The sequence below is a fragment of the Melanotaenia boesemani genome, chromosome 13 (assembly GCF_017639745.1).
Source record: "Melanotaenia boesemani isolate fMelBoe1 chromosome 13, fMelBoe1.pri, whole genome shotgun sequence".
NCBI lineage: Eukaryota > Metazoa > Chordata > Actinopteri > Atheriniformes > Melanotaeniidae > Melanotaenia > Melanotaenia boesemani.
In genome coordinates, this window is record NC_055694.1 from 12,846,974 (window position 1) to 12,869,482 (window position 22,509).

The following is a 22,509-nucleotide window of genomic DNA, read 5'->3' on the forward strand; positions in this document are numbered from 1 at the left end:
GATCTGAACTGGAGCTGATACATAACTGCAAATACTGCAGAGTCATATGATGAGTGCACTCCCATCGCATGTCAAAGCCAGATGTTAGCATTATTTTTAGCAAGGATTTTACTTGTGTAAAAAGAGCTTAAAATGTAATAAGACTTAGTAAGTGAAACCTGCTTTCTCTTCATCAGACCTCTGATCCCTGTTGTATGACAGCTGAGGCTTGTTGGAAACACCTGGTTGCAGCTGAGAAAAGTGAAAAAAACACAACTTTTTAAACCTAGGATTCTGCTCAGGTGAATAGTGATGAACACAGTTCACACAGCCATGATGAAGAAAAGAAAAAGAAGGCGGGAAAAAAAAACGTGTCAGAAATCCCTGAAGTGTAACTTTTCTGCCCTTCTTCCTTCACTTCCTTCCACTTTTGTTCTCTTCACTCTTGTCTATTTCTGTCCTCTTTCCCGATTCCTGTATGTTTGTATTATGCAGTATCTTCTTTGTTTGCCATCATTTTTTTTCTCACATTCTTACAGCATTTCTTTGTCTCTATCATGTTACCCAGTGTTTGGGGCCGTTGGGATCAACCAGTACCAAGTCTGATGTAATTACTGCCAGTCAAACTGAAGGAGTAGAGATAGGAAGGCGGAACACGGGAAGCTAAGCGCCTCCAAACCCTAAAGACCTACCAGTCTCACAGAAACAGACAAGAGAGAGCATACAACCAAGAACAAGACAGATGAGAGAGAAAATGGGAGAGCTGTAATATAGTCCTAGATCCTTTCTAACCAAACAAGACTTTATCAAGATGAAAGAACTCAGGAGGGAGCTACGCTAACACGAAACAACTTTATTCCACAAGTCGAGACTTTCCTGTTATTAGACAGAGACCTCACACTTTGCAGACATAACTTACACAAAGAATTGCTGGATCATGACTTCCCTCTTCAACAGAAATCTAAATCTCTTCCATATTGCTGCACCCCTCCACCTCCAGCAGTCATAAAATGAAGACAAAACGGTCATTCTGCAATCTTTAATGGACTTGGTTGGCTTAACCTCCTGGCATAGGACATCACAGAGAATTTAAGATCAGCCAAAGATGATTAAATAGCCATACATTCCAGCTAATGCCTCTTTAGAAGTGGCATAGACTAGGTCTGGAAAATGGAAATCTTATATACTGAGGTGCTTATGTGGAGATTATTGTCTTTTGCAGTCATATTGAGGGGTTATATTTAACCTTTCCTTGTCTGTCTCAACATACATTTGATCAGCCTGGACAAATGCCAAATCTCCACTGTCCTATTTGTCATTATCTGGTGTTGTATTATCTCTTGTTGTCCTTGCTGGTGACTTTTATCACCTCCGGGCGAGGGAGGGGTAAGAAGAGGAGGGGCGATGAAGGGTGAATGGTAGGAGGTGAAATGGAAGGAGGAAAGTCTGAAATGCATTCTGTTATAGTAATTCATAGAGTTAATAAAAAAAGAAAAAAAAGATTCCCAATGCGGAATTGCATGTTTTGTCTTCTTTTTTTAAAAGCTTTGGACTCTGTAGTAACAGATAATCAAGCTTTGAAAAAAAGAAGAATAAAAAAAGTTAACTATTGGTAGTAAAGGTGGCCAAATTAAGGCAAACTGTCACACAGATGTTTTTCTAAGTGTGCATGGGTGTGTGTGTAGAGGGTAGGTAGGTCAATATGACTCAGCCCAGTGAAGTGTAACCTCATATCACCTCCTCTTGACTGAGCAGCATATCTGCTGTGCAAAGGGCCTTCTAAATCTCAAAGGTATTCCCTTTTGAAAAGGTAATTAAGCTGTTGGGTACGGCACCCTGGAAGGTCGTTCCAAGCCAAATCCCAAAGTAGATTAACGTGGCATCACCGAACATTACTCATTTGACTCCAAAAGTTTCTAAATTAGTCCTTGTGGACTCTTTTGCTGTGTTAGCGTTTGTGTAGAAGTTTGATCCTTTTGCTTAACCTTAGCATCACTTCAGAGTGCATGTCTTTGCTCCCTTCCCTCGCATGGGGGATAAGGCAAGTGGTCTGGGTAATCCACCTCATGGGCATCACAGAGACGATGCCATGGTGTATTACAGCACGTGATACTGGCGTTAGAAGTATCTAGCACCTCTTTTTCAGAAAGATAAAAATCCTATTTGCAGTCCAAATTTTTTTTATATAAAAGTGTGTGTGTGTGTCTGTGTGTGTGTGTGGGGGGGGGGGGATTACAGTCACCCTCATTCCTTTGTAATCTTTACGGGTGTGAAACTTCATCATGCTGTGATTTCATGCCTGCGTAACACATTAAACCTGGAGTCCTAACTATGGCTGAGAACCGACAAATGCCAAGTCCACTGGTGCATTTACCACTGATCCCAATTTGTTGGACCTATGGTATGTTTTGAGGGGTTAAATGAAGGGCTTTCTAAACTCTTCCATTTCACCAGACCCAGCTTTAACCCCACGAATGAGCCATGAAATTACTCTATTTGAAAAAGCAGGAGGAAAAAAAAAAGGTGAATCTGGTTGCAGCTTTAAAAATAAATATAAACTTAGGACCTCGGGGTGGTATGGAAGGCAGAGGGGGCGGGGTGTCCCATGATGCATTGCAGTCTATTATCCACTTTGACATGAGACGTTGCAGAGACTGGGGCTGAGGTTTACCTTTCACAAACCATCAGTGTCATAGGGAGAACGCAAATAGGGAAAAGGTAGTAAATAATCTGGAGCTCCGGCTCCACATCATGGCCCAGACCAGGGGAATGGCAACTAAACCTGAGCATGAAACTGTCTGTGTTAGCGAATGCCAGCATTATCACATGAATCTGAGTCACAATGCCAGCATGCCGACTCATATTCACACATCTGTATATTCCTTGCCTGCATTTTTTTAGGCCAGTGAACCTGAATAAAGCTGCAGAGAAGCAGCCATGTGGACAGAAGCTGAATTCTGGATTCACAGGACAGCTTTTTGTCTTAAAATGTGCAGCATAGCTCAGGACACAGGTAGAGTTGGCATTTCTGTCATAACTATGCAAGTGAGACTTCGCAGTACACTGAGAGCACGTGGCCTGGCTGGTATGATAAATGCCAGACTGACCTTGGTTTTCTCTGAGCTGGCCATGCTGTGAGGGGAAAACAACACTGCAAGAAAGCAGCCCACCGTTTCCACGGCGACAGACAGACGGAGCTATTGAATTTCTATCAGTGTTTCAGAGAATTGCAGATCACTTCAGATAGATGGAAACGCATACAAACACAGTCCCCTTACCCCCCTAACACTCACCACCACTTACCAAATCTCACAGTAGATTAACATGGCATCACCAAACATTACTCACTTCACTCCAAAAGTTTCTAAATGAGTTCTTGTGGATTCTCTCTTTTTTTTTTAATAGAAGTTTAAACTTTTTGCTTAACCTTAGCATCAACTTCAGAGTGCATGTCTATGCTTCATTCCCTCGCATAGAGGATGAGGCAAGTAGTCACCGGCTGTCACATCCACTCTTGTTTAAAAAAAAAAAAAAAATCCACTTCATGTTTCACAGAAGAGGAAAAGTAAGAATGGCAACAAAAAGGGAAACAGGATTCAGAGGGCTGATATGAGGGCCTTTTAAAAGACGGAGGGAACAAAGTCTAAATGAAAACAGTCATGAAATGAAAAAAGGCAACATGACATGTTGGAAAATGATAAACAGATTAAAAACAAACAGCATAAATGTTGATTACATCAGAGAAAAAGGGAAGAAAAAAGCCTGAAAGCGACGAGGTAACACATATCTGTTGTTTTCGCCCCTTCACAGTCGAGCCCTTATACGATGACACAGGAGGACAGATTAGATCTCAGTGACTATCAATAATCCAGAGTGAATGTCAAAGGGGGGGGAAGTAAGAGGAAGGACACAGAGGAGGAGGATATGAGGTTGAGTAATAGGATGTGAGATGTGATAAGACTTGATAAAACCGAGAAAAGACACAATCACTGATTACCTATGCATGCACGCGTATAACTTGGTGTTCTGCTTTGTAAAGTATTCCAGACATGTTTTGTGCAATATTTATGCAAATTATTTATATTATATCGCAATATACATCCATCAATGAGGTAAAAACATTAAAGGAAATCACATTCTATTAATTCTGTACAAACAATGGCCAAAGTTTAAAGATGCACCTAAAGTCAGATTACGGGAGCTGTCACCCTGTCATGATCATACAGAGATTACAACAAATGCTTTTCTTATTATTTAAGCATTACCAGAAGTAAACAAACATCCACTTGCAGAAAGAAAAGCTGGAAAATTACATTTACATGACCTGCTTGGCACCAAATGGTAAATAAAACAGAAGAGTGTGATTTATGGTGCTTATTCACATTAACGAGCAAATGTCAGTCAGAATTTTGTAAAAAGGCCTGGTAAAGAGCAAACAAACTCAATGTCACATTTACAGGAGAATCTAAGAACAAACACTGGTTCAAATGACCGATTATAATATTTGTCCACAGTGATGTCATTTAGAGACCAGCATGTAAGAGCTTGTTACAAAAGCTTGATGTCCTCTACCATTCTGCCATCTGCTTTGTAACAAATGTTCCTTTCAGAACAAACCACTGCCCGTTATATTTCCCTCTTAATAGGCCATTATTGCATACCAACTGTAAAATTCGCTGGTTCATTCTAATATACAGAAATCTCCTTGGTTATGCCCGTCTTTGCTTCCATTAACTTTTGCACAAGTCATGTTCTGCATACCACACTCGCTCTGCAAACTTGATTTGTTGATGTATCACAGACCTTTTTAAAGAGTAATGTTGCTGACCCCTGCATTGCCAACCCTTCCTGCTGACTGTCTTGGTGTGTGTATTTTAGTCTTTGTCTGTGTCTCTTATTTAGTCTGGTATTTAGATTGTCTTTATTCTAAATTAATTGTGTAGCCACTTTTGCTCTGTTCCTCAAAATGCATTGCCTTTCGCCAGGCCTCAGTTGAAAATAGGAATATGTTTTTAATCTGTCTTGTATGGTTAAAGAAAAGTTAAATAAAATTAAAAAGTAAGAGGAGCATGGTAATTACTGAAAGCAAAACACCTTTCAGTTTGCAAGAAGTTGAAATTTACAGATTAAAACACACATATGCTATATGCTATAGCTTGACCCTGACACTGTGTATACTTCCACACAGTGAACAGCAACACAGGCTCCATTAGGCAGCAACATGCATAATGAATGCACAGTCGTCACAGGGGATCAGGAAAAGAGTGATTTTCGAATGAAGACTTAAGCGCCATAGCGTCAAGGGCACATAACTGTATTTGCAAGTTATTTTTCGTTAGATACTAAATGATTATTAAACAAGTAGCTGTAACTGGGAAGGTAACAAACCTGCGTGTGCAGCTGCTGTACAGATATCATTCACATCACATGGAAATCTCTGATAAATGCATCCACATTAATCTGGTTTAAGCACCCAGATGAATTAAAGGAAATGAGGCAGAGCATGAAATGGGGAGAATTACATGAAAAGTTCAAGCAGACAGCACACAACTTAATATAGATGTAAAGCAGGGGCACGTTGACCAATTAAGCAGACAAAGCAGCGCTTAAACAAATTCACAAGACTGAAAAACGGCGTGAATGGATTAAGATCACATGGGTTGCTGCATATTTTTTCAGAAAAACTGACAGGGCTGTACAAGCAGTAGTGCCCACTGGCAATTAAATAAATAAATAAAATGACATGAATAACATCAAGTCTAATCCTTTATGGCTCAATAGAGCTCAGCTGGTGTAATCTGTTTTTGTGTGTGGTCAACTGACTCAGGTCAAGCGACATTCAGTGTTGAATGATTATCAGGATGTTCTCTGAATCCATTTACTTGGTTATTCTACTTTTTTAAAATGAGACAGATTACAACACCGTCTTGGTATTTGCAAACATTAATGTGTTTTACAAGTCACAAGGTCTCTGTAAGCATTTTCTGAGCCGTGAAGAATAGGTTCATTTCAACATGAAGGTAAAAACAGCAACAAAAAAACATAATCGGATAGTCTATCGGGTTAAGCTCATAATCTGAAATCTACATTTGTCAGATGTGATAAAAACATTCAGAGGATTTCATTTGACTAAAAGTACTAAGGCGATACTGTAATACACAAATAAAGTTAAGTACTGTAATAGTAATATAATAATGAAGCTTTGATAGAGGTAAAGCCCACCTAAAACATATGAAGCTACTACTTCTGATGATTTGTGATGATTTTTAGTTAGAAAATTACTAGAATTATTAGAAAAACAATTATTAACTAAGGCTTCCACGTAGAGCAGGGTAAAAAAAAAAAAAAAGAATAGAGCAGATATACAAATAAAAACAAACAAAAAAAAAAACACATGTACCACAGTTTTATAGTTTTTCATGCAAACCTTTAAAAAGTCCTTGTTTAAAATGCATGCACGGTGGCAGTGAGTTTGCTTCCTTAAATATTCAACACAAGTCTTTATCTAAAAACGTATAGTTAGAAATCTGCTTCTGGTGGAGAATACCCCCTAGACCCCTCAACCTTTTTGCATCCACCAGCTGCCGCTGATTTAAACTGTTTTGAATTCATATATCAGTGAAATCCACATGCAAGCATTATAAAGGTTTGACTAAATCCAATCTGGGCACCCATCTGCTATAGTCTGATGACTTTGGCATCAGGGCAAAAGGCCAACGACTCGGGAACGGCAATGCAGCCAGCAGATACATGGATTACAGATAATGGATGTCCAGGTCAAGACTGCAAGAAAATCTAGATATATTTGCCAAAAAAAAAAAAAAAATTAAAATGCTTAAATCAGTGTCAGGCAATATTTATGATTTTAAAACTACATTTTAGTCAATCCCTTCTTTTTCTTTTACTTTCAACACAGACTCTACCTCTAGTGACTGAACAATAATTTTTAGACAATAACTTTAGTAGTAAAACATTTGCCTCTGCTTATAAATGATAAATGTAAATACATTTTCATATGTAGATATCTTCTCACTGAAATGAAATGCACAGATCATACATTGCAGATTCATTTGCATCTTCAGAATTTGCTCTTTCCTATCAGTAACAGTGAGAAACTGTCAGCATTGTGTGCTTAATAACAGTCATTTTAGCTGTCAAATAAAAATAACTCAGTAATGAGCCCTCAAATCTCACAGCATTCTGTAATCTAAATTGTCACAGCTTGTTCAGTTTATCTATCATTCAGTTTGTTCCCTTCTTCTGCTGGAAATAATCCATCATAGTACTGGAAATTGAATGAGAAAGCTACTCATCACAAATAAGACTGGATTTTCGATATATGAGTCTACGACTGTTCCCCTGAGTAGTAAAACATTCAACCTGAGTGGATCATCAGCAGTTTGGGTACAAAGTACTAAAGCCCTGAAACACTCCATCCTTTGTGGAGGCAGCAGGACACGAGTAATTTAATAGGTTATCACAAAAAAACAAAGTGTGAATTCATTTTCATTTCAAGATCAAAATATTATCTTTTCATTTTAAGTGCAATTTAAGCTGATCATTTGGAGCCAAAACCAATAAGCCAGATGGTCTGCTAATGAACTGGTTCATGCAATGAGACTAACACTTTTTTATCATTATCATCTTGTTTTTTTTTTTATTTAAATCAAAGAAACAGAAAAATAAATGTGGCTTTCTTGTTCCCAGTTCATACACTCCCTCACTGATAACCTGAAAAATGGTCTGGCAAGGATCCAACACATTCTAGTCATTGACTTTAGACAATAGATCACTGTCATCTCCAGCTCTGCTCATACAAACAGACCAGCCTGCTGAGACGTGAGTTAACTGCGTTTATTTTGAATGCCGCATGTGGTTTGTAAGTCAATGAAGTGCACTCAGCAAGTGGCCCAGTGAGGGGAAAGGACCAGGAGGGCTTTGGTATTCAATACATTATTGAGTGTCCTTACACCATGACAGCCATGCTACTTGCCTACTGTGTTAGTTTATGTATGTCAGTGCCCATGGACCGCTGTCACATATTAGAGAAGCAACATTTGAGCAGTGTAGCAAGGCAACAATAACTGGTCGATAAGAAAATCTACAAGCACACAGAAACACCCACACATTTGCAATATTGAACACAGAAGTGTTTACAAAAATTAAAGTGGGTAAAACCCTTCATGAGAGTTCATTGACGACCTGCTATGTGCCATCATTGCATGTGCACATAAGGTCAGGAAAAGGGGATGAAAGAGGATAAAGGGATTTTTAAAAAAAAAAAAAAAAAGAGGGGGAAATAGGCTTACAGAATGAGTGGAGAGCTGGTGAAGAAAAAGATAAGTTAATGCTTTGCAGAATTTGAGAGGTAAACAGAGAGACAGAGAGAGAGAGAGAAAGAGCACAGTGGGGAGAAAAGGTAAATGTGCCAACAAATTTGAAAGCGAGACAGACAGAAGGAGAATGAAGTTTGAACACTGGGAGTTCATTTGTAGATTTGTAAGCAGAGTGAATGATCTGAAACAGTAAATTCAGCAGAAGTGGTGGTGGTTCTACTGTCAGCAAAGTAAAATCTAACTTTCGAGGTTGTTGCAGCATTCTCTGATAAGATGGATGGATGGATGGATGGATGGATGGCTTGATAGATAGATAGATAGATAGATAGATAGATAGATAGATAGATAGATAGATAGATAGATAGATAGATAGATAGATAGATAGATAGAGAGAGAGAGAGAGAGAGAGAGAGAGAGAGAGAGAGAGAGAGAGAGAGATAGATAGACAGACAGAGTTCCTAGCTACACCACAGAGACAGGTGAGAGGGAAACTGCAGCTCTGCTACTGGCATAAACAATCAAAGAGAGACATAGAATTACTGCGCTCTACTTCCTCTGCACATTATTTCAGCAAGCAGTCAGAACTAAGCGAACTCCACTCTTCTTTTTTTAAAGTGGGGATACAAAAATGCACTTTTACATTGTTATTTAACATGGCTACATCTCAAAACACCTAAATGAGGCACATTTCCTCAACAAATGACAGATATGACTGTCTCAGTGGAAGGACTTCTTAAATAGGATTTCCCGTCCCCATCCTTCTGACACTACACACCTGTCAAAACTCCTTCTCTTCTCAGTTTCTCCTGTGTATGAAGGCCATCTCAGTGCAATTTCCATTTATCTTGTCTCCTTGGAAAATCTTAATAATCGTGGTAAATGTGATTTGATACAGAATAATCTTTATTTATGGATGCATAAGCAATATATGTTTATCTGACATTATGTGAGTTGCCATGCAGTCTATGAAACATAATCTACACACACAATCTACACAGTGCACCACTGAACTCATCTGTCACCATAACTTGGCAACCCACTCCCCCAGAGGTGTGCGCTCAGCTGCACAAACAGACCATGTGAATGCTGAATGAATTAACTGTGGGGCTTGCACCACTTCAGCTCTGTTGCCTGAGAATGCACCGCGGGGTTCAACTCTCTAAAACATCAAACAAATGTCCCGTTGAGCGATATCTGCTACTCACTATATGACTGTTATTTGCTTTGATCATTACAACATGGCTACAGCGCTGTAAAGCTACCATAATCACTCACAGCATGTTAAATCATTACTGCCAGATCAGCCACAAAAATGCTCAATTAAAAATACCGGAAACTTGTTGGTGCATATTTCTCACTTATTTTAGTAGCTCTGAAGGGCTACAAGCATCTGTTTCTTCTGTTTCCTCTGTGGTTTCAAACACTGTATTTTATTACAGCTGACTACTATGTACATAGTTTAATACTCCTGAAAACTATGTACATAGTTTCTCCACGTTTGTTTCTACTGCCTCTTACTATTATTATAGAAAATCACTTAAAAGCTGTATAACAACAGATAACTAAAAAAAATTAGCTAGCAATGTCAAATTCTCCAAACATTAATCAGCTTTTTTTAGAAGGATTGCAATTAACAGCTCCTTATCAAGTTTCCTTCATTGACTCCTGGTTTTCTTCCGCATGGTCGGCTATGTAAATAAAAAATAATTATAAAATAAATTAACAATATAACCTATAGCCATAAAAACAATCATGAAACATTAGTTTCTGTGCCACCCCAGTGAGAGTTATGGTCTCAAACTGGTCGCCTCTGTATATGTTTTCTAGGTCTGTTACTGGTTGTGGTTTCAGCTATATTTTTATTTATTATAATCTCACAGAGAAAAAGTTGCAAGTGACACAAGATCTTAAATGTTTTCTCACCTAGGACGAAAACAACACTACACATACACTGAGGCTCGCTCTGGAAGCTCTGGTGTCCCAGTAATAAGAGACATGTCTCTATTTCTTGTTCATTTCTTTGAGGGAAATACTGTATAAAGTAGTACAATGGAGTACAGAATGTCTACCAAATGATTTTGGTAAATACTCCACTTCAGCATTTCCATTTTTAAAGCAAATGCAAACCAAGTAAAGGCAACATTTCACATATATAGGGTGATATATGATATTTTTGTGACATTTACAATTATCACTAAGAGACTAACTTAAAAACAACTGAAAATCTTTCTTTATTTTCCCAATAAAATGCTTGACTCAGCTCAGAATCTGCTCTGTTTTGTGGATACTTTCTACATTACTGTTTCAAACTCAGGAGTTAAGCATTTAGCACCTGGTTCATTTATGCCTACATGCCTAGTTCAAGCCCCCACTATGCTGAACATGATGCACTAATTTTCCATCCAAAATTATTTTTTATTTTCATCTGAATGGATGCAGAATAGTGGGTGACTGCTGATCAGGCTGCTTTACCTTACCAATCAGAGTATAGTAGGCTTTTCTGAAGTTAAGCTGCCCCCCTAGATTCTGTTGTAGAAGCAAATTACAGTTGAGTGAGATATTTTTATGGGAACTTTGAATAATTTGAGGCCTCCCAAGCTGAAACTTAAATTACACATTAAGGTGACATGTCACTCTTATATTAATTGCCTTTGAAAATGACCCAACAAAACTGGCATTTTTAGCTGCAGCAGGTGTCTTCTGGGAGATTGTGAGAAGCATGTGTGTACAGGTATGTGCACAAGCTCTTCAGGAGCTAATGTTTTTACTCAAGCAGCAAGACAAATCAGCTCACACCTGGGGGCACCTGTCCACTCTCTTGCATTCACTCCTTGCAGTCCCACCTGTCTCAGTAAGTCACTGTAACCCGCTGTGTTTACTGAGGTTCTGTCTCTCCAAGTTTACTTGCCATGCTATCAGAACCATTCCTGCTCTGCTGTTGCACCCAGTCCTTTCAGTCAGATGGATATGCCTATTACCACTGCTCTACACACTCTAGTTCTAGCTCCCTTGCATGGTTTCCTAAGGCGGCAATGCCAGGCAACTAAGACAGCTGCTGGTACAAAGTGGACAGTTTACGACAAAACAGAAAAAGAGAATCAAAGCTTTTTTGTTGCAACTGTGCACACATACAGACAAATACACACATCAGTACAAGTCTCATTATGAGATTCCTATCCAGGCCAAAAGCTCCCAAGGGAACCTTTCTGTTTCCTTCCTTCTTAATCCTTTATCTAAACAAACACACTCACACGCTGTACTTTTTTCTTAAAGATTTTCTTATCTTACCTTGCCCTAACAGGCACAGTCCAACAGTTTAGATATATATATATTCTCTTTCTATCTCTTCCAATGTGAGAGTAACTAGCTAGCGTCATGTTTATAATGTAAATACAAACCTGGAGAGAGTAAGTGAATAAGATAGCTTTGGTCAAAGACTGCAATCAGGAGGAAAACTGCTGCACTGTCACTGTCTTCAATCCGTGAGAAGCACCACAATGACCTTTTCAAAAAGGTTAGGACAGCAAAATGGATAAAGCCAGAATGAAGTGATGTGCAAATCGTTTATGGGGGGCTCTAAGCTAGGTGTAAAAAAAAGGGAAGTGAAACAGATAACGCAGGATAAAAAACAGCAATTGACAAGACAGGATGAGACAAGAGACAGGAAGAAATTGACAGGAAGATCTGAAAGAGAAAAAAAAGGTATAAATCAAGTGTATGGGGGAGAGCATGTATGTGTCTTTGTGTGTCTTTTTTAAACAAATACAATAATAATAATAATAACAATAATAATAAAAAAATCCTTGTCAGTTTGTCTCATAAAGAATTAAAATGGATAAAATTAGAAATGTGATGTCAGAAAAGTGTGGGGTTTTTTCGTTACCATCATGGATACTGGCATCAATGTAAAAATAACATTTAGATTATACATTTTAATGATTACTTCTCAGCTAAATTCTCTGACAACTGACTCTGACTCATTGATCCACAGCCACTGCAGTGATGTGGGAAATGCATAACAGAGCTATCTGGATGCCAGATGTCCGTTCACTATCTGCTATCTGTTGATGACTCCCCTACTGTTGACTTTTAATGATGCAAAATAGTTTCATGGAGAATACTTCGGGTTTCTCTCAGAGACTCACCAATTAATTTGCCTCTGTATAATTATGTATGTGTGCGTGTGTGTGTGTGTGTGTGTGTGTGTGTAGACTTTCTTGCTGATGCTGACCTCAGCACTTCTAATAGTCTAACAGTGATTTCAGTAATTCTGTCCGAACAGCAGTGTCACACCAGATCTAGTTCCCACCCTCTTCCACTTCAGTGAACCATCTCCTTATTATTATCATCCAGTCACTAAGGCATTAAAGATAATCACACACACCTTGAGACACACAAAAAACACACTTTAATTATCCCACAGATACATGATATTAACAAATGAGGAATTAACAGCACACGCTTCAACACACCCCCTTAGATTTATCCCCCTCTCTTTCTGACAATCCTACGTTGGTGACTTTCCATCCAGTTATATTAATGCACTAGCTGATAGTGGATCACCTTCACTTTCAATGAAACAGAAAAAAAAGATTTTTAACAATCCCACCCTTAATTGTTTAACTTTCTGCCAAATTAGTGCACCTCGAGCTCCTCAGAAGAGATATCCCTCTGAAAAACCACTGAGCTTCTATCTGCCCACTCAATAGTGATCGTTAAATCCATTTAAAAAGATTCTGAAGAGCTGTCTCATCTCTTGTGATCCAGTTTCAAGAAGTATTCCATCTACTAAAGACACTAACTGTCTTGGAAATTTCTTCATGACTTGAAGCAGTTTCATCCCCAGATGAAAATCTATTTTTGTCCTACAGTTGGTGACACATCCCGAAAGTGAAAATCTGTATGTGTGTGCAATATGTTTATGCAGCTTTAGCAGTATGTGTGCTCCTGACAAGATCCAAAGCCTGCAGTGCACCAGTGACCTGATATGTAGGGCAAGACCGAATACTGGGATGACAGCTCAGAACCCGCCCCCCTCACTAACTCTGATTGACAGGCTGGTAACCCCGGCTGCCTCCCGAGACAATAGTTTGTTCTTGATTCCTCTATAGCATCTGTCATTCCTGTTTAAAACAACAGCTATTTCTGATGCAAGTCCCTTTAATGCACCAAGACATGACCGAAGGAGAAGACCAGATGAGGTAGAATGAGAGGAGATAAATGTTTTCAGGGAGATCCTTTCAATCTGATGGCTGTTATCGCCCAAAAGCGACAGTGAAATGCAGCAAATGTGTCACAAACATCTCCCAGTGCTTGTGCAATGTCAAAAGCTACATTAGTATACATGTATCATTCCCAAAGACCTCAAGTCTTTCAGACCACACAGCTGCTAGGCAGTCACGTCCAGTTGCCCCTTTCTAACACTCTCATGAGACAAATCCATCCTAATCTACAGATAAGGTTCAACAGAATACCTAAGTGGATTCAACTAAATCCAGTCAAAGGGTGCAGACACTTAAAAGAACATTACTGTCTACAAAACATATGCAGGGCTTTGGCCCATACACCCACCATTTGATCCAAAGGAAGCAAACTGAAAATAAAAAAGGAGTATGCAGAAAGAAAATAATATGTTTATAAGGAAAGAGAAAAACCTAGAACAGATTAATTTTTTTTTCATTTTCCTGCAGATGTTGTATGAGAGACTCACTTTAACATCCCATCATTAATAATTTAATAGGAAGTCAGGAAGTGGTACATGTATATATTAGTTAATGGTTCTTTTAGCTAATGTGTACATGCTAATATGTCCTGGAGGCTTCTTTCCAGCCTCCAGGACATTCCCTTGGCTGTGGCATTAGAGTTTGTAACCACACTGCAGAAAATCAGATTGTATGACTTCAGAAACTTGCATGTAATTTCCAACTGCTTAAATGTATTTATTCATGCTCTCAGAGGACGTTATTACATTTCTGCGATATTTATTTTACCACAGCGTAAAGCAGTTTTTGATAGTGCCATATGGCTTTGACATCAGCCGGCACTTCCCCTGAGAGCAGTCTGCAATGAAGGAAAAAGTTTCTGAAGTGAAAATGTCACATGTTCAATGAGCATGCAAAGAACTGTGGGAATGGCGCTTTTTTTAATGCATCTCCAGAGATACCACACAGAAAATGAGATAACAGACAAGCAGAAACGCTGGAAAAAAAATACAAGCAGACAAGATGAAGAAGGGAACTAAAGACATTTTGGGCATCCAGCAACCCCAAACATTTAGCCTACAGGAGATACATTTTTTTTGTTTGTCTGGTTTTTTCTTTTTTGCACAACTGCATGTATTAGTTTTACAATTAAGGATGTTATTTGTGTGTTTGTATGTGTGTGTCACATGACTGTGAAGTCCCTTTGTCTTTGCTGACAAAAAGCACCCTAAAGAAACATTAATTCTAAATTGCTGTTTACTTTAATTTTCAGCCATATTTGTCCAGATTAAGTAATAAAAAACAATTTGGTTACATTTAGCAAATAATTATTATGGTTTGGGTTGAAATAGGCCCTGCAATGACCTCAACCACATATTAGAAAGCATTATTGTTGATGAAAATCCTGCCTAAAAACAGTTTTACAGTGCTTATTATAAAAGGTAGCAAATACATTTTACACTGCAGGTCAATTTCTACTGAGAGTAGACCAAAATATGGAACATATACACCATAATAATGAATCTATGTCCATGTCGGAACAAAAGACTATCTAATATAATACAATATGGTTTATATTTAAGGGCTTCCTTGATACAAACCACTGAGTTTGTTTCAAGTGAGTAACGTGCAAGCTCTGCATGTGCATTTCAAAAGTAGAGAAAAACAGAAAAGTGAGGTTTGCTCTCAACAAACATTACCTGTTCTATGGAACTGATTCTATGATTCTATGGAACTGAAGTATGGGGAATGTTAGTTGCAGAGGTAACAGGGAGCCACAGAGTGTTGAACTACATTTAAACAACTCTTCCTCGACATCCTAGCTCAGCTGTACCGCTGACACGCTGACACTTGGCTGCCCATTGACATGGAAAATTGAGGGTCCATTCTAGCAGCACTGTGACAGCCAGAGGAGGCCATGGACTCTGCCAGAGCTGTATTCAGAGTTATTTTATACTAATGCACACAGAGGAAAGGAGAAGAGGGCAACAGAATATGGACCAAGGGAACAAGTAGAGTGGATGCAACAGATGGTGAACCGTATGCAGAACAAACAAAAAGTATGAAATATGACAGAAACAAAAAAGAAATGAAACAGCTAAATGTCTAATAAGAAAAGAAGACAGAAAGAAAAATGTATTTCCATTTTTTGAAGTGGTAAGACCAATGGGTGGAATAAGTTTCAAACATAATTTCAAAGTCACACAAACACATACTAGGATTTATTCATCTAGCCTCATATAATTTCAGATGAAACCTGCCACAGATTGCACTACCAGATTGCTTTCAGGAATATAATTGCTTTTTGAGTGGATGAACATGACTTGTGCTGCTGACTGGGTGAGAATGCATGCCTTGTTAAGAGTGTAGCTAGAGCCATCAGACATTTGGTTTAATGGACAATCTGCACCACATGGTTCACTGATCTCCAGCACTCGGTAGGAGGAGTTGGCCAACCTATTAACAAAGAGTGAAAAGCTCCAAGCTTCCCCTATCACACAAGGCTACACCTAATTAGGTTGTTTGTTTAGCAAAATCTAATAGGAAGGCTAGTGAGTAGGGGAAGAGCTCGACTGCTCTCCTTGAGTCTGCAGGCTGAAAGACATCTGGTCAAGGATGAGATGGACGACAGAATTTAGTACATCTAATTTTCTCTGGACAGATGGTGATGGAGAGCAACAACAGAGAGTTTTTAAAAATGGTAAATTCCTTCAGTAATTAAATCCCTTTCAAATATGTAGTCCTCCCAAAACCCACACAATCTGAATGGCTGAAACACATTGATTAAATCTATTATGCATGAGAGAAGGAAACGTGGAGCAGGAGACAGTGATTGAGGTTATATGTTGAGTCAGTAAGTAAAAACTGTGTAAAACATGAGAAACAACCCCTGAAGGAAGTTTTACCTAATTAGTGCAATCCTTCAGAAAAATGACATCTCTTTTTTCTGTCCAAACACTCTTTCAGCTCTTCTCCCTTCATTCCACTCTGTGTGTAGAAGGCTAATTAAAGGAAATAAATTGGACATGGGCGTTTGCGCTCTCTAGCTAAGGAAAGGGAGGGAGTGAGGAATGAGTGGAGTGGGAAAAGTCAGACTCAGGACAAGGACACTGGATCAGACAGATGAAGCCTTGTCATATGAGAAAATATTATAGATATGTCAAAGGGTAGCATCAATGAGGCCACAGGGCAGACTGAATGAGACAGGTGAAGCGTGACGCTTCAGGACATAATCCAAAATCCACTGCACTCCATTCCTGCTAATCCACTTTTTGATTCTCCTGAAGTGGACTTGTCCTCTTTTACCACTTCATCAATCTCTGAAAGGTCTGTAGAAGAAGCCGATCATTGCTTCATCCATTCAAGCCCTACCTTTTTGCTCAGGGGTCAAAACAGACGTTTCTAAGATCAATAAACTTTGAAAATGTTTTCAAATTAACAATAATTCACTGATGGTTATTGAGTTTGGGTTATTTACAGTATTACATTTACAGTATAACCCAACAATATATGAGTGATGCAATAATAGAGACTGATGAAACCTGTGCTTGGGATGACAATGGAGGGTTGGAAGCTGCACGTTGGCAACACGCCTTTTCTGGCTCTATGAAGCATCTCTCTGATAAAGACCATGAATAGGGCAGCTGCAGCTCAGGAGGAAGAGCATGCTTTCCAATCCATTGTCCACAGTTTGTCGGACAACAAACTGGATTGGAAGCTCAGTGGTTCAGTTTTAGCTATCCTCAGTCTAAATGGTAAAAGGTAAATGGGCTGTACTTATATAGCGCTTCTCTAGTCATATGTTGACCACTCAAAGCACATTAACACTACATGTCACATTCACCCATTCACACACACAAACAGCACTGATATTGTTTGGTATACTAAATACTTTTGTCACAGTAGTAACTATGTCAGTGAAGAATATAAGTGGTCTTACAAAACCAGGATTTTTACATAAAACTATTAGGTGTTTTAGAAATATTACACAAGCTCTCCACTGTTAACACCCATCGATATACACACACTCTCTTGGAGAATCACTTACAGTTTGACCCCAAAAGTGAAAATGCGAAATGAAAAAGAACACTTTTTAAAGTTGATGCATTTGGACAATTCCAGTCACCACTCCAGTTTATACAAACACATCTCTCTTTGTCTATTTTGCCTCTATTCCACTCTCTGTGGGTCTATAATCCACAGACTTGGGTCAGATGCAGCAGCAGGGTAATGCTGGATCTGGGAGTTGATGATGAATGATGGGAGTATTTATGTGTGTGCATGTGTTCAAGAGGATTTTCCTTGCATTATACTGACACACACCCTGCTGTGAACAAGCATGGGATGATAAAGAACAGGGGGAATGAGGTTAGAAGCTTGCACGCCCGACATGAATACACAAATAAAACTGCTATCTAACCCCACTGTGGCACTGGAGGGTTAACAAACTGTTACCACATCACTTAACTTAACTACAGAGGCCTAAAACACATTTGGCTGTGATACCAAATGCACCAAATGGACGTCGTCTCCAGCAGACGATGTAACGCACGCCGGGACAACAACAAAGGGTGTGTTTGTCCATTTAGAACTAACACTTCTCCTCCCCCATACTTCACCCCCACTGGGATACTCACGCCCCTTTAGCTTCATCTGAATGTTCACACACACAAACATAAACATGCACATTGATCAGAACACATACAACACTGACAACATACAGACTGGAATACTGTGGTATTCCCTGAAAAGGGGGAATTATTTCACAGTGTTATGTGCTGTGTGGGTTCCTAGAAAAGGGTTAAACACAGTCTGGTCTTACTGTATATCATTTCTTCAAAGAGACCAAATTATAGGGTATAATCGTGCATTTTCTAAAGAAAAGTTTTATGTAGAAATTGAGGCTTCAAAGAAGCAATGCATCAATTATTCTCCTGATACTAGTCAAAGGCTTTTTTTTAAAGAACAAAATCCTGTAGCTATTGAGAGAGATCAAATATGTACACATTTTTTATCTATCAGCTACATTCCCATGTACATATACATCATGGAAGCAGCAAATAGACACTATCAACCCTCCCACAGTGGACTGTATATCAACACGCTCAAAGAGCCATGGGGGTTGAGATAAACAAGTGGGTTGTGTTTAGATCCAGCTGTGTGCTTGTCTCCATGTCGGCCTGTCAGGTTGGTGGTGAACATGGCTTGTTGCTGTTTTTCGCGATTTCTGTGTGCATGTGTGATCATTGCTTTGTCAGTACACATATGGATGGAAGCCAACCTGGCATTTTCTGCATCGGCCCAAATCTTTGGCTGTCCTGCTGAGCTTAGCCAGTCAAACCTCTTGGAGTACACACACACTGGGCTGCCACTGTGACAATTTTCTAATGGGAATAGAAGATGAGCCATGCAGCTCTCGCCTCTGAACTGTGCAATGGTCTAGTATAACATCATTTATATAGTTGCTTATCAAAGATGTGACAATATCACCAGATGTCCTGAGAAATTTAAGCAAATGTCTGGTGAAATTTATTCACTCAGCATTATAAAAAACACAAAGGAGAAAATAATGTAGCACGTATCGTTGTGCAGCAGACGGCAAGAAGGGAAATGAAATTCTCTCTGCAATATTCATGAAGAGGCCAATATGTCTGTTACACACTTATAAATGCAGACCACCTTTGTAAATCATAGTGTCACAGGTCTTTAGTTAACAGTTCCCCCTAACAATAAAACTGCAAGCTGAAGACAAAAGGAAACTGACCCAAACATGATCAAACAGTAGTCACAGGTTTCTAGTTTGGCCTTTATCAACATTTTAGAAATACACAAAATGGCACAATGTAAGACCGACAGAGAAAGTGATGGTCATTTCCTGAGAAAAATATCCACCATTACTTGTTTTTAATCAATATTTGGATTTAGTCTAAACTTATTTGATTAGGTTTAGAAAGCAGAAATATTTGGCCAGAGTTTTTGTAGCTTGACGTCTCCTAGAAAATTGACATTAAGACATCATTTCTGCTCTCCCCTTGATGGATAATCGCTCTCACGCTATCACACTGCTGGCTCAAAATGATGCTGTTGTTCTTTTTTGTGTGTTGTTCATAAGGTATGAAGCAGAAATAAGGTCAAAGCTGTTGCATTTCTGAGCTGGAAATGGAAGTTTCACCAATGCAAATTACAATATGTGTGTGAGGGAGAGCTGGAATACTGGAAAGTGGTGTTTTAAATGCCAGCGCTGCTGGTGCGCCAGCTGATTCTGCAACACCAGCACGCTATTTAAAAGCACACAGTGATGTAGCACGACACCACCTCTATGTGGCGATTATGAATGAACAAAGGTGAGCAACGGCAGCATAAGGAGGGCATCTATTTTGCAGCAGGATCTATGTGTGAAAAGAGCTAATATCTCTCTAAGCCTTTCACCAGAGCAGCAGTATTCTGCTCACCTGGTGAGAAAGCAGGGTGGCCTGGAGGACAGGATTGTTATTTTCTGTAGTTGAATGTAATTTTAACACACTATGTGCTTCCATCATGTAAAGGGGTTTTAAAAGATTGCACTCTTCTGTATTTCTGAGACCAGCCTGGCATAACAGTTTTTTCGAACTACATTAAATCTCCTTTCCTATATCCTCAAGCCAGAGTGACATTCACATCAAATAATAAATTATAAATAAAAATCTCTTAAAAAGTCTGTCACACTGATATTAAACCTGTTCTAGAAAGTCTAACCTTTTAACAATTTCAGAAGAAGTAAATCATAAAAAAAAATGCTTCATCTATTTTTACTCATAGAAGAGCTAGACAGACTTTTCAGTCTGAATGTGGCAGCTTGCAAACCTTTGAAAAAAATAAATATTTTGGTTATTTATCTAATTTTGGATGCACATTTAAGAAAGAATGCTTTAAACAAATGTGCCCATAAATCTTTGATATCTCTGGTCTTAGTGTTACAGGTTCTGTAAATCAAGACCTGAGTGTTATAGTCTGTTAAATGTCAGTGTTGCATCAGTGCCCAGCGGCTCTGAGCAAATCAATGCTGCTTAAGTAAACTACGGATTAATTATAGATAGTAATATGTCACTATCGGTATATATACAAATCTGACTGAGCCTCTTACCTCCAGTCACTCTAAATGAATAGCTAACCTACTTCAGCCGACAGAGGACAGATAGAAAACACACATGGGACTACAGAGCCTTTCTTACGCACATTATTGCCCTTGAGCAGATAGAAGCTCTGATTAGGCTTCACTTACATTAGTTTGCCTGGAGCAAAAACTAATCAGCCATGAGCAGGTTAGAGAAAATGCCAGGACAACAACAGCAACGTGCAAACAATTTCAAAGATCCAAGGACTATTTCATGCACAGTACATTAGTGTTTAATTGATTTATACCCCTTAAGCTGTAGGGGGATATGGGGAGGATAATTTACAGGCCTATAGAGAGGCGTGGGTTTTTAAGCTGAGGCGGCACAAATGTAAAGTCCTGCTAAATATGTCCACTTTATTGCAACATGTTTTCAAATAATTTGGGGACTTTTTGCAGATGAGATTTTGGCTAACACTTTGAACCTTTTCTGACAAAGCTAATCTTCATTTTTGAAGAAAACATCAACCAGCTATATCAGGAAAAGTAACCATTTTTCACAAAAATTGGGGGAAATTGTTTGACGATCATGTGCAAAAGAGGGAGAGAGCTCATATTCATAATTTGTAAATTTACATAGTTTTGGCTGAGTTTATTTGTAGCAGTTGGTTTAATTCCCCAGATCAAAATTCATCCTTATTTTTAAACAAAAACAAAAGAAAGAGCAAGGAGGAGAAAATGCTCCATCCTTTCATTCTGATTCTGATGATCTGGGAAAATTGAGTTATTGCACCAGGAGCTGCACAATAAACAGCCTAAACCCTCAACTCCAAACACTCTAGGGAAAAAGAGTGAACTTCCAGTATAGCTTTATTTCTATTAAGAAAAAAAGGTGTTTTTCTTCCTAAATTTATGCCAATCACAATCCCTGACTGAATCAACAAAAACATTCTCCTGTTTTTTTTTTTTTTTTTTTTTTTGTTTGTTTGTTTTTTTGACTACTACTTTGACTACTTTTAGAGTAGATTTTGGCATGTAAAACTCAAAATCATTAGATTTTTGATAAAAGAGCCATCATTATTACGTGAAATCATGTCCTAAACTTAGATGATTTTTTGTAAGGTTGATGGATAGAAACTTCTCCCCAGAACTAGTCATTTTAGATTTATTAACAAGCACATCCTCAAAATATGAATATGTTGTGTGCTGCGATCTGATGTGAGATATAAAATTAGATCTCTGTGAACTCACTGTTTAAAGCCATAAAGTCCCCATCTGAAAACTGAGATGACTGAGAGGAATGGTGAGCGCTCTTACCGTCCACAGCCATAGTCGGTCTCAGCGTGTATCTCTCCGTGGTGTCAACAGGACTCTCTCATTCTTCTACCAAAAGGATGAAAAATGTAGGCAACTCAAAGTGAGAATAAACAGCGCCTCTTCCCCTTTCTAACCCACTATGTGAGTATGGAGAGAGTGCTTGGTGTAGAGTGGGGAAAAAAAACCCGAACACACTCCTCCTCTGTGTCGGATCCCGGCCATTTGTTGTCCGGGGCGTCGGGACCAGTCCGATATGAAGCTGCTCCTTCTGTGTCTCCGCCCCCCTCACCGTACCTGACCGCCGGGAGACAAAAGGTCAACGCGCCTCGACAGCAGCTGTTACTGGACTCAGGCGGGATGCTGCTTCCTTGTCTCTTTGTGATGACAGGCATGAGCACACACACGCGCGCGTTATTTTACTAAAATGGCAACCTAAAAACTGAAATACATGCTAATCAGGCTAAATTATAGCCTACTAAAACTCTTATATTTAGTTAAAACTTAAAGATGACGCTCTTAGTTAATGCTGACATATAAGCTAGCGAATCACCAGGAAAGCAACTTCAAAATTCAACAGACTAAA

At 38.9% G+C, this 22,509-nt stretch overlaps 1 protein-coding gene across 3 annotated transcripts in view; it reads right to left on the reverse strand.

Moving 5' to 3' along the window:
- The window catches only part of samd10b (sterile alpha motif domain containing 10b), a 53,418-nt gene extending 31,156 nt beyond the window's left edge, over positions 1-22,262 (reverse strand). Inside the window, exon 1 of one of the 3 annotated variants that reach the window (XM_042004013.1) lies at positions 21,927-22,260. In XM_042004013.1, the coding sequence (XP_041859947.1) occupies positions 21,927-21,939 (13 nt within the window). In that variant the 5' untranslated portion in view covers positions 21,940-22,260. Of the gene's footprint in view, positions 1-21,926 lie in introns of all 3 variants that reach the window. The other 2 variants (XM_042004015.1, XM_042004014.1) reach the window with 2 other exon arrangements.
- Positions 22,263-22,509: the final 247 nt, after the last annotated feature.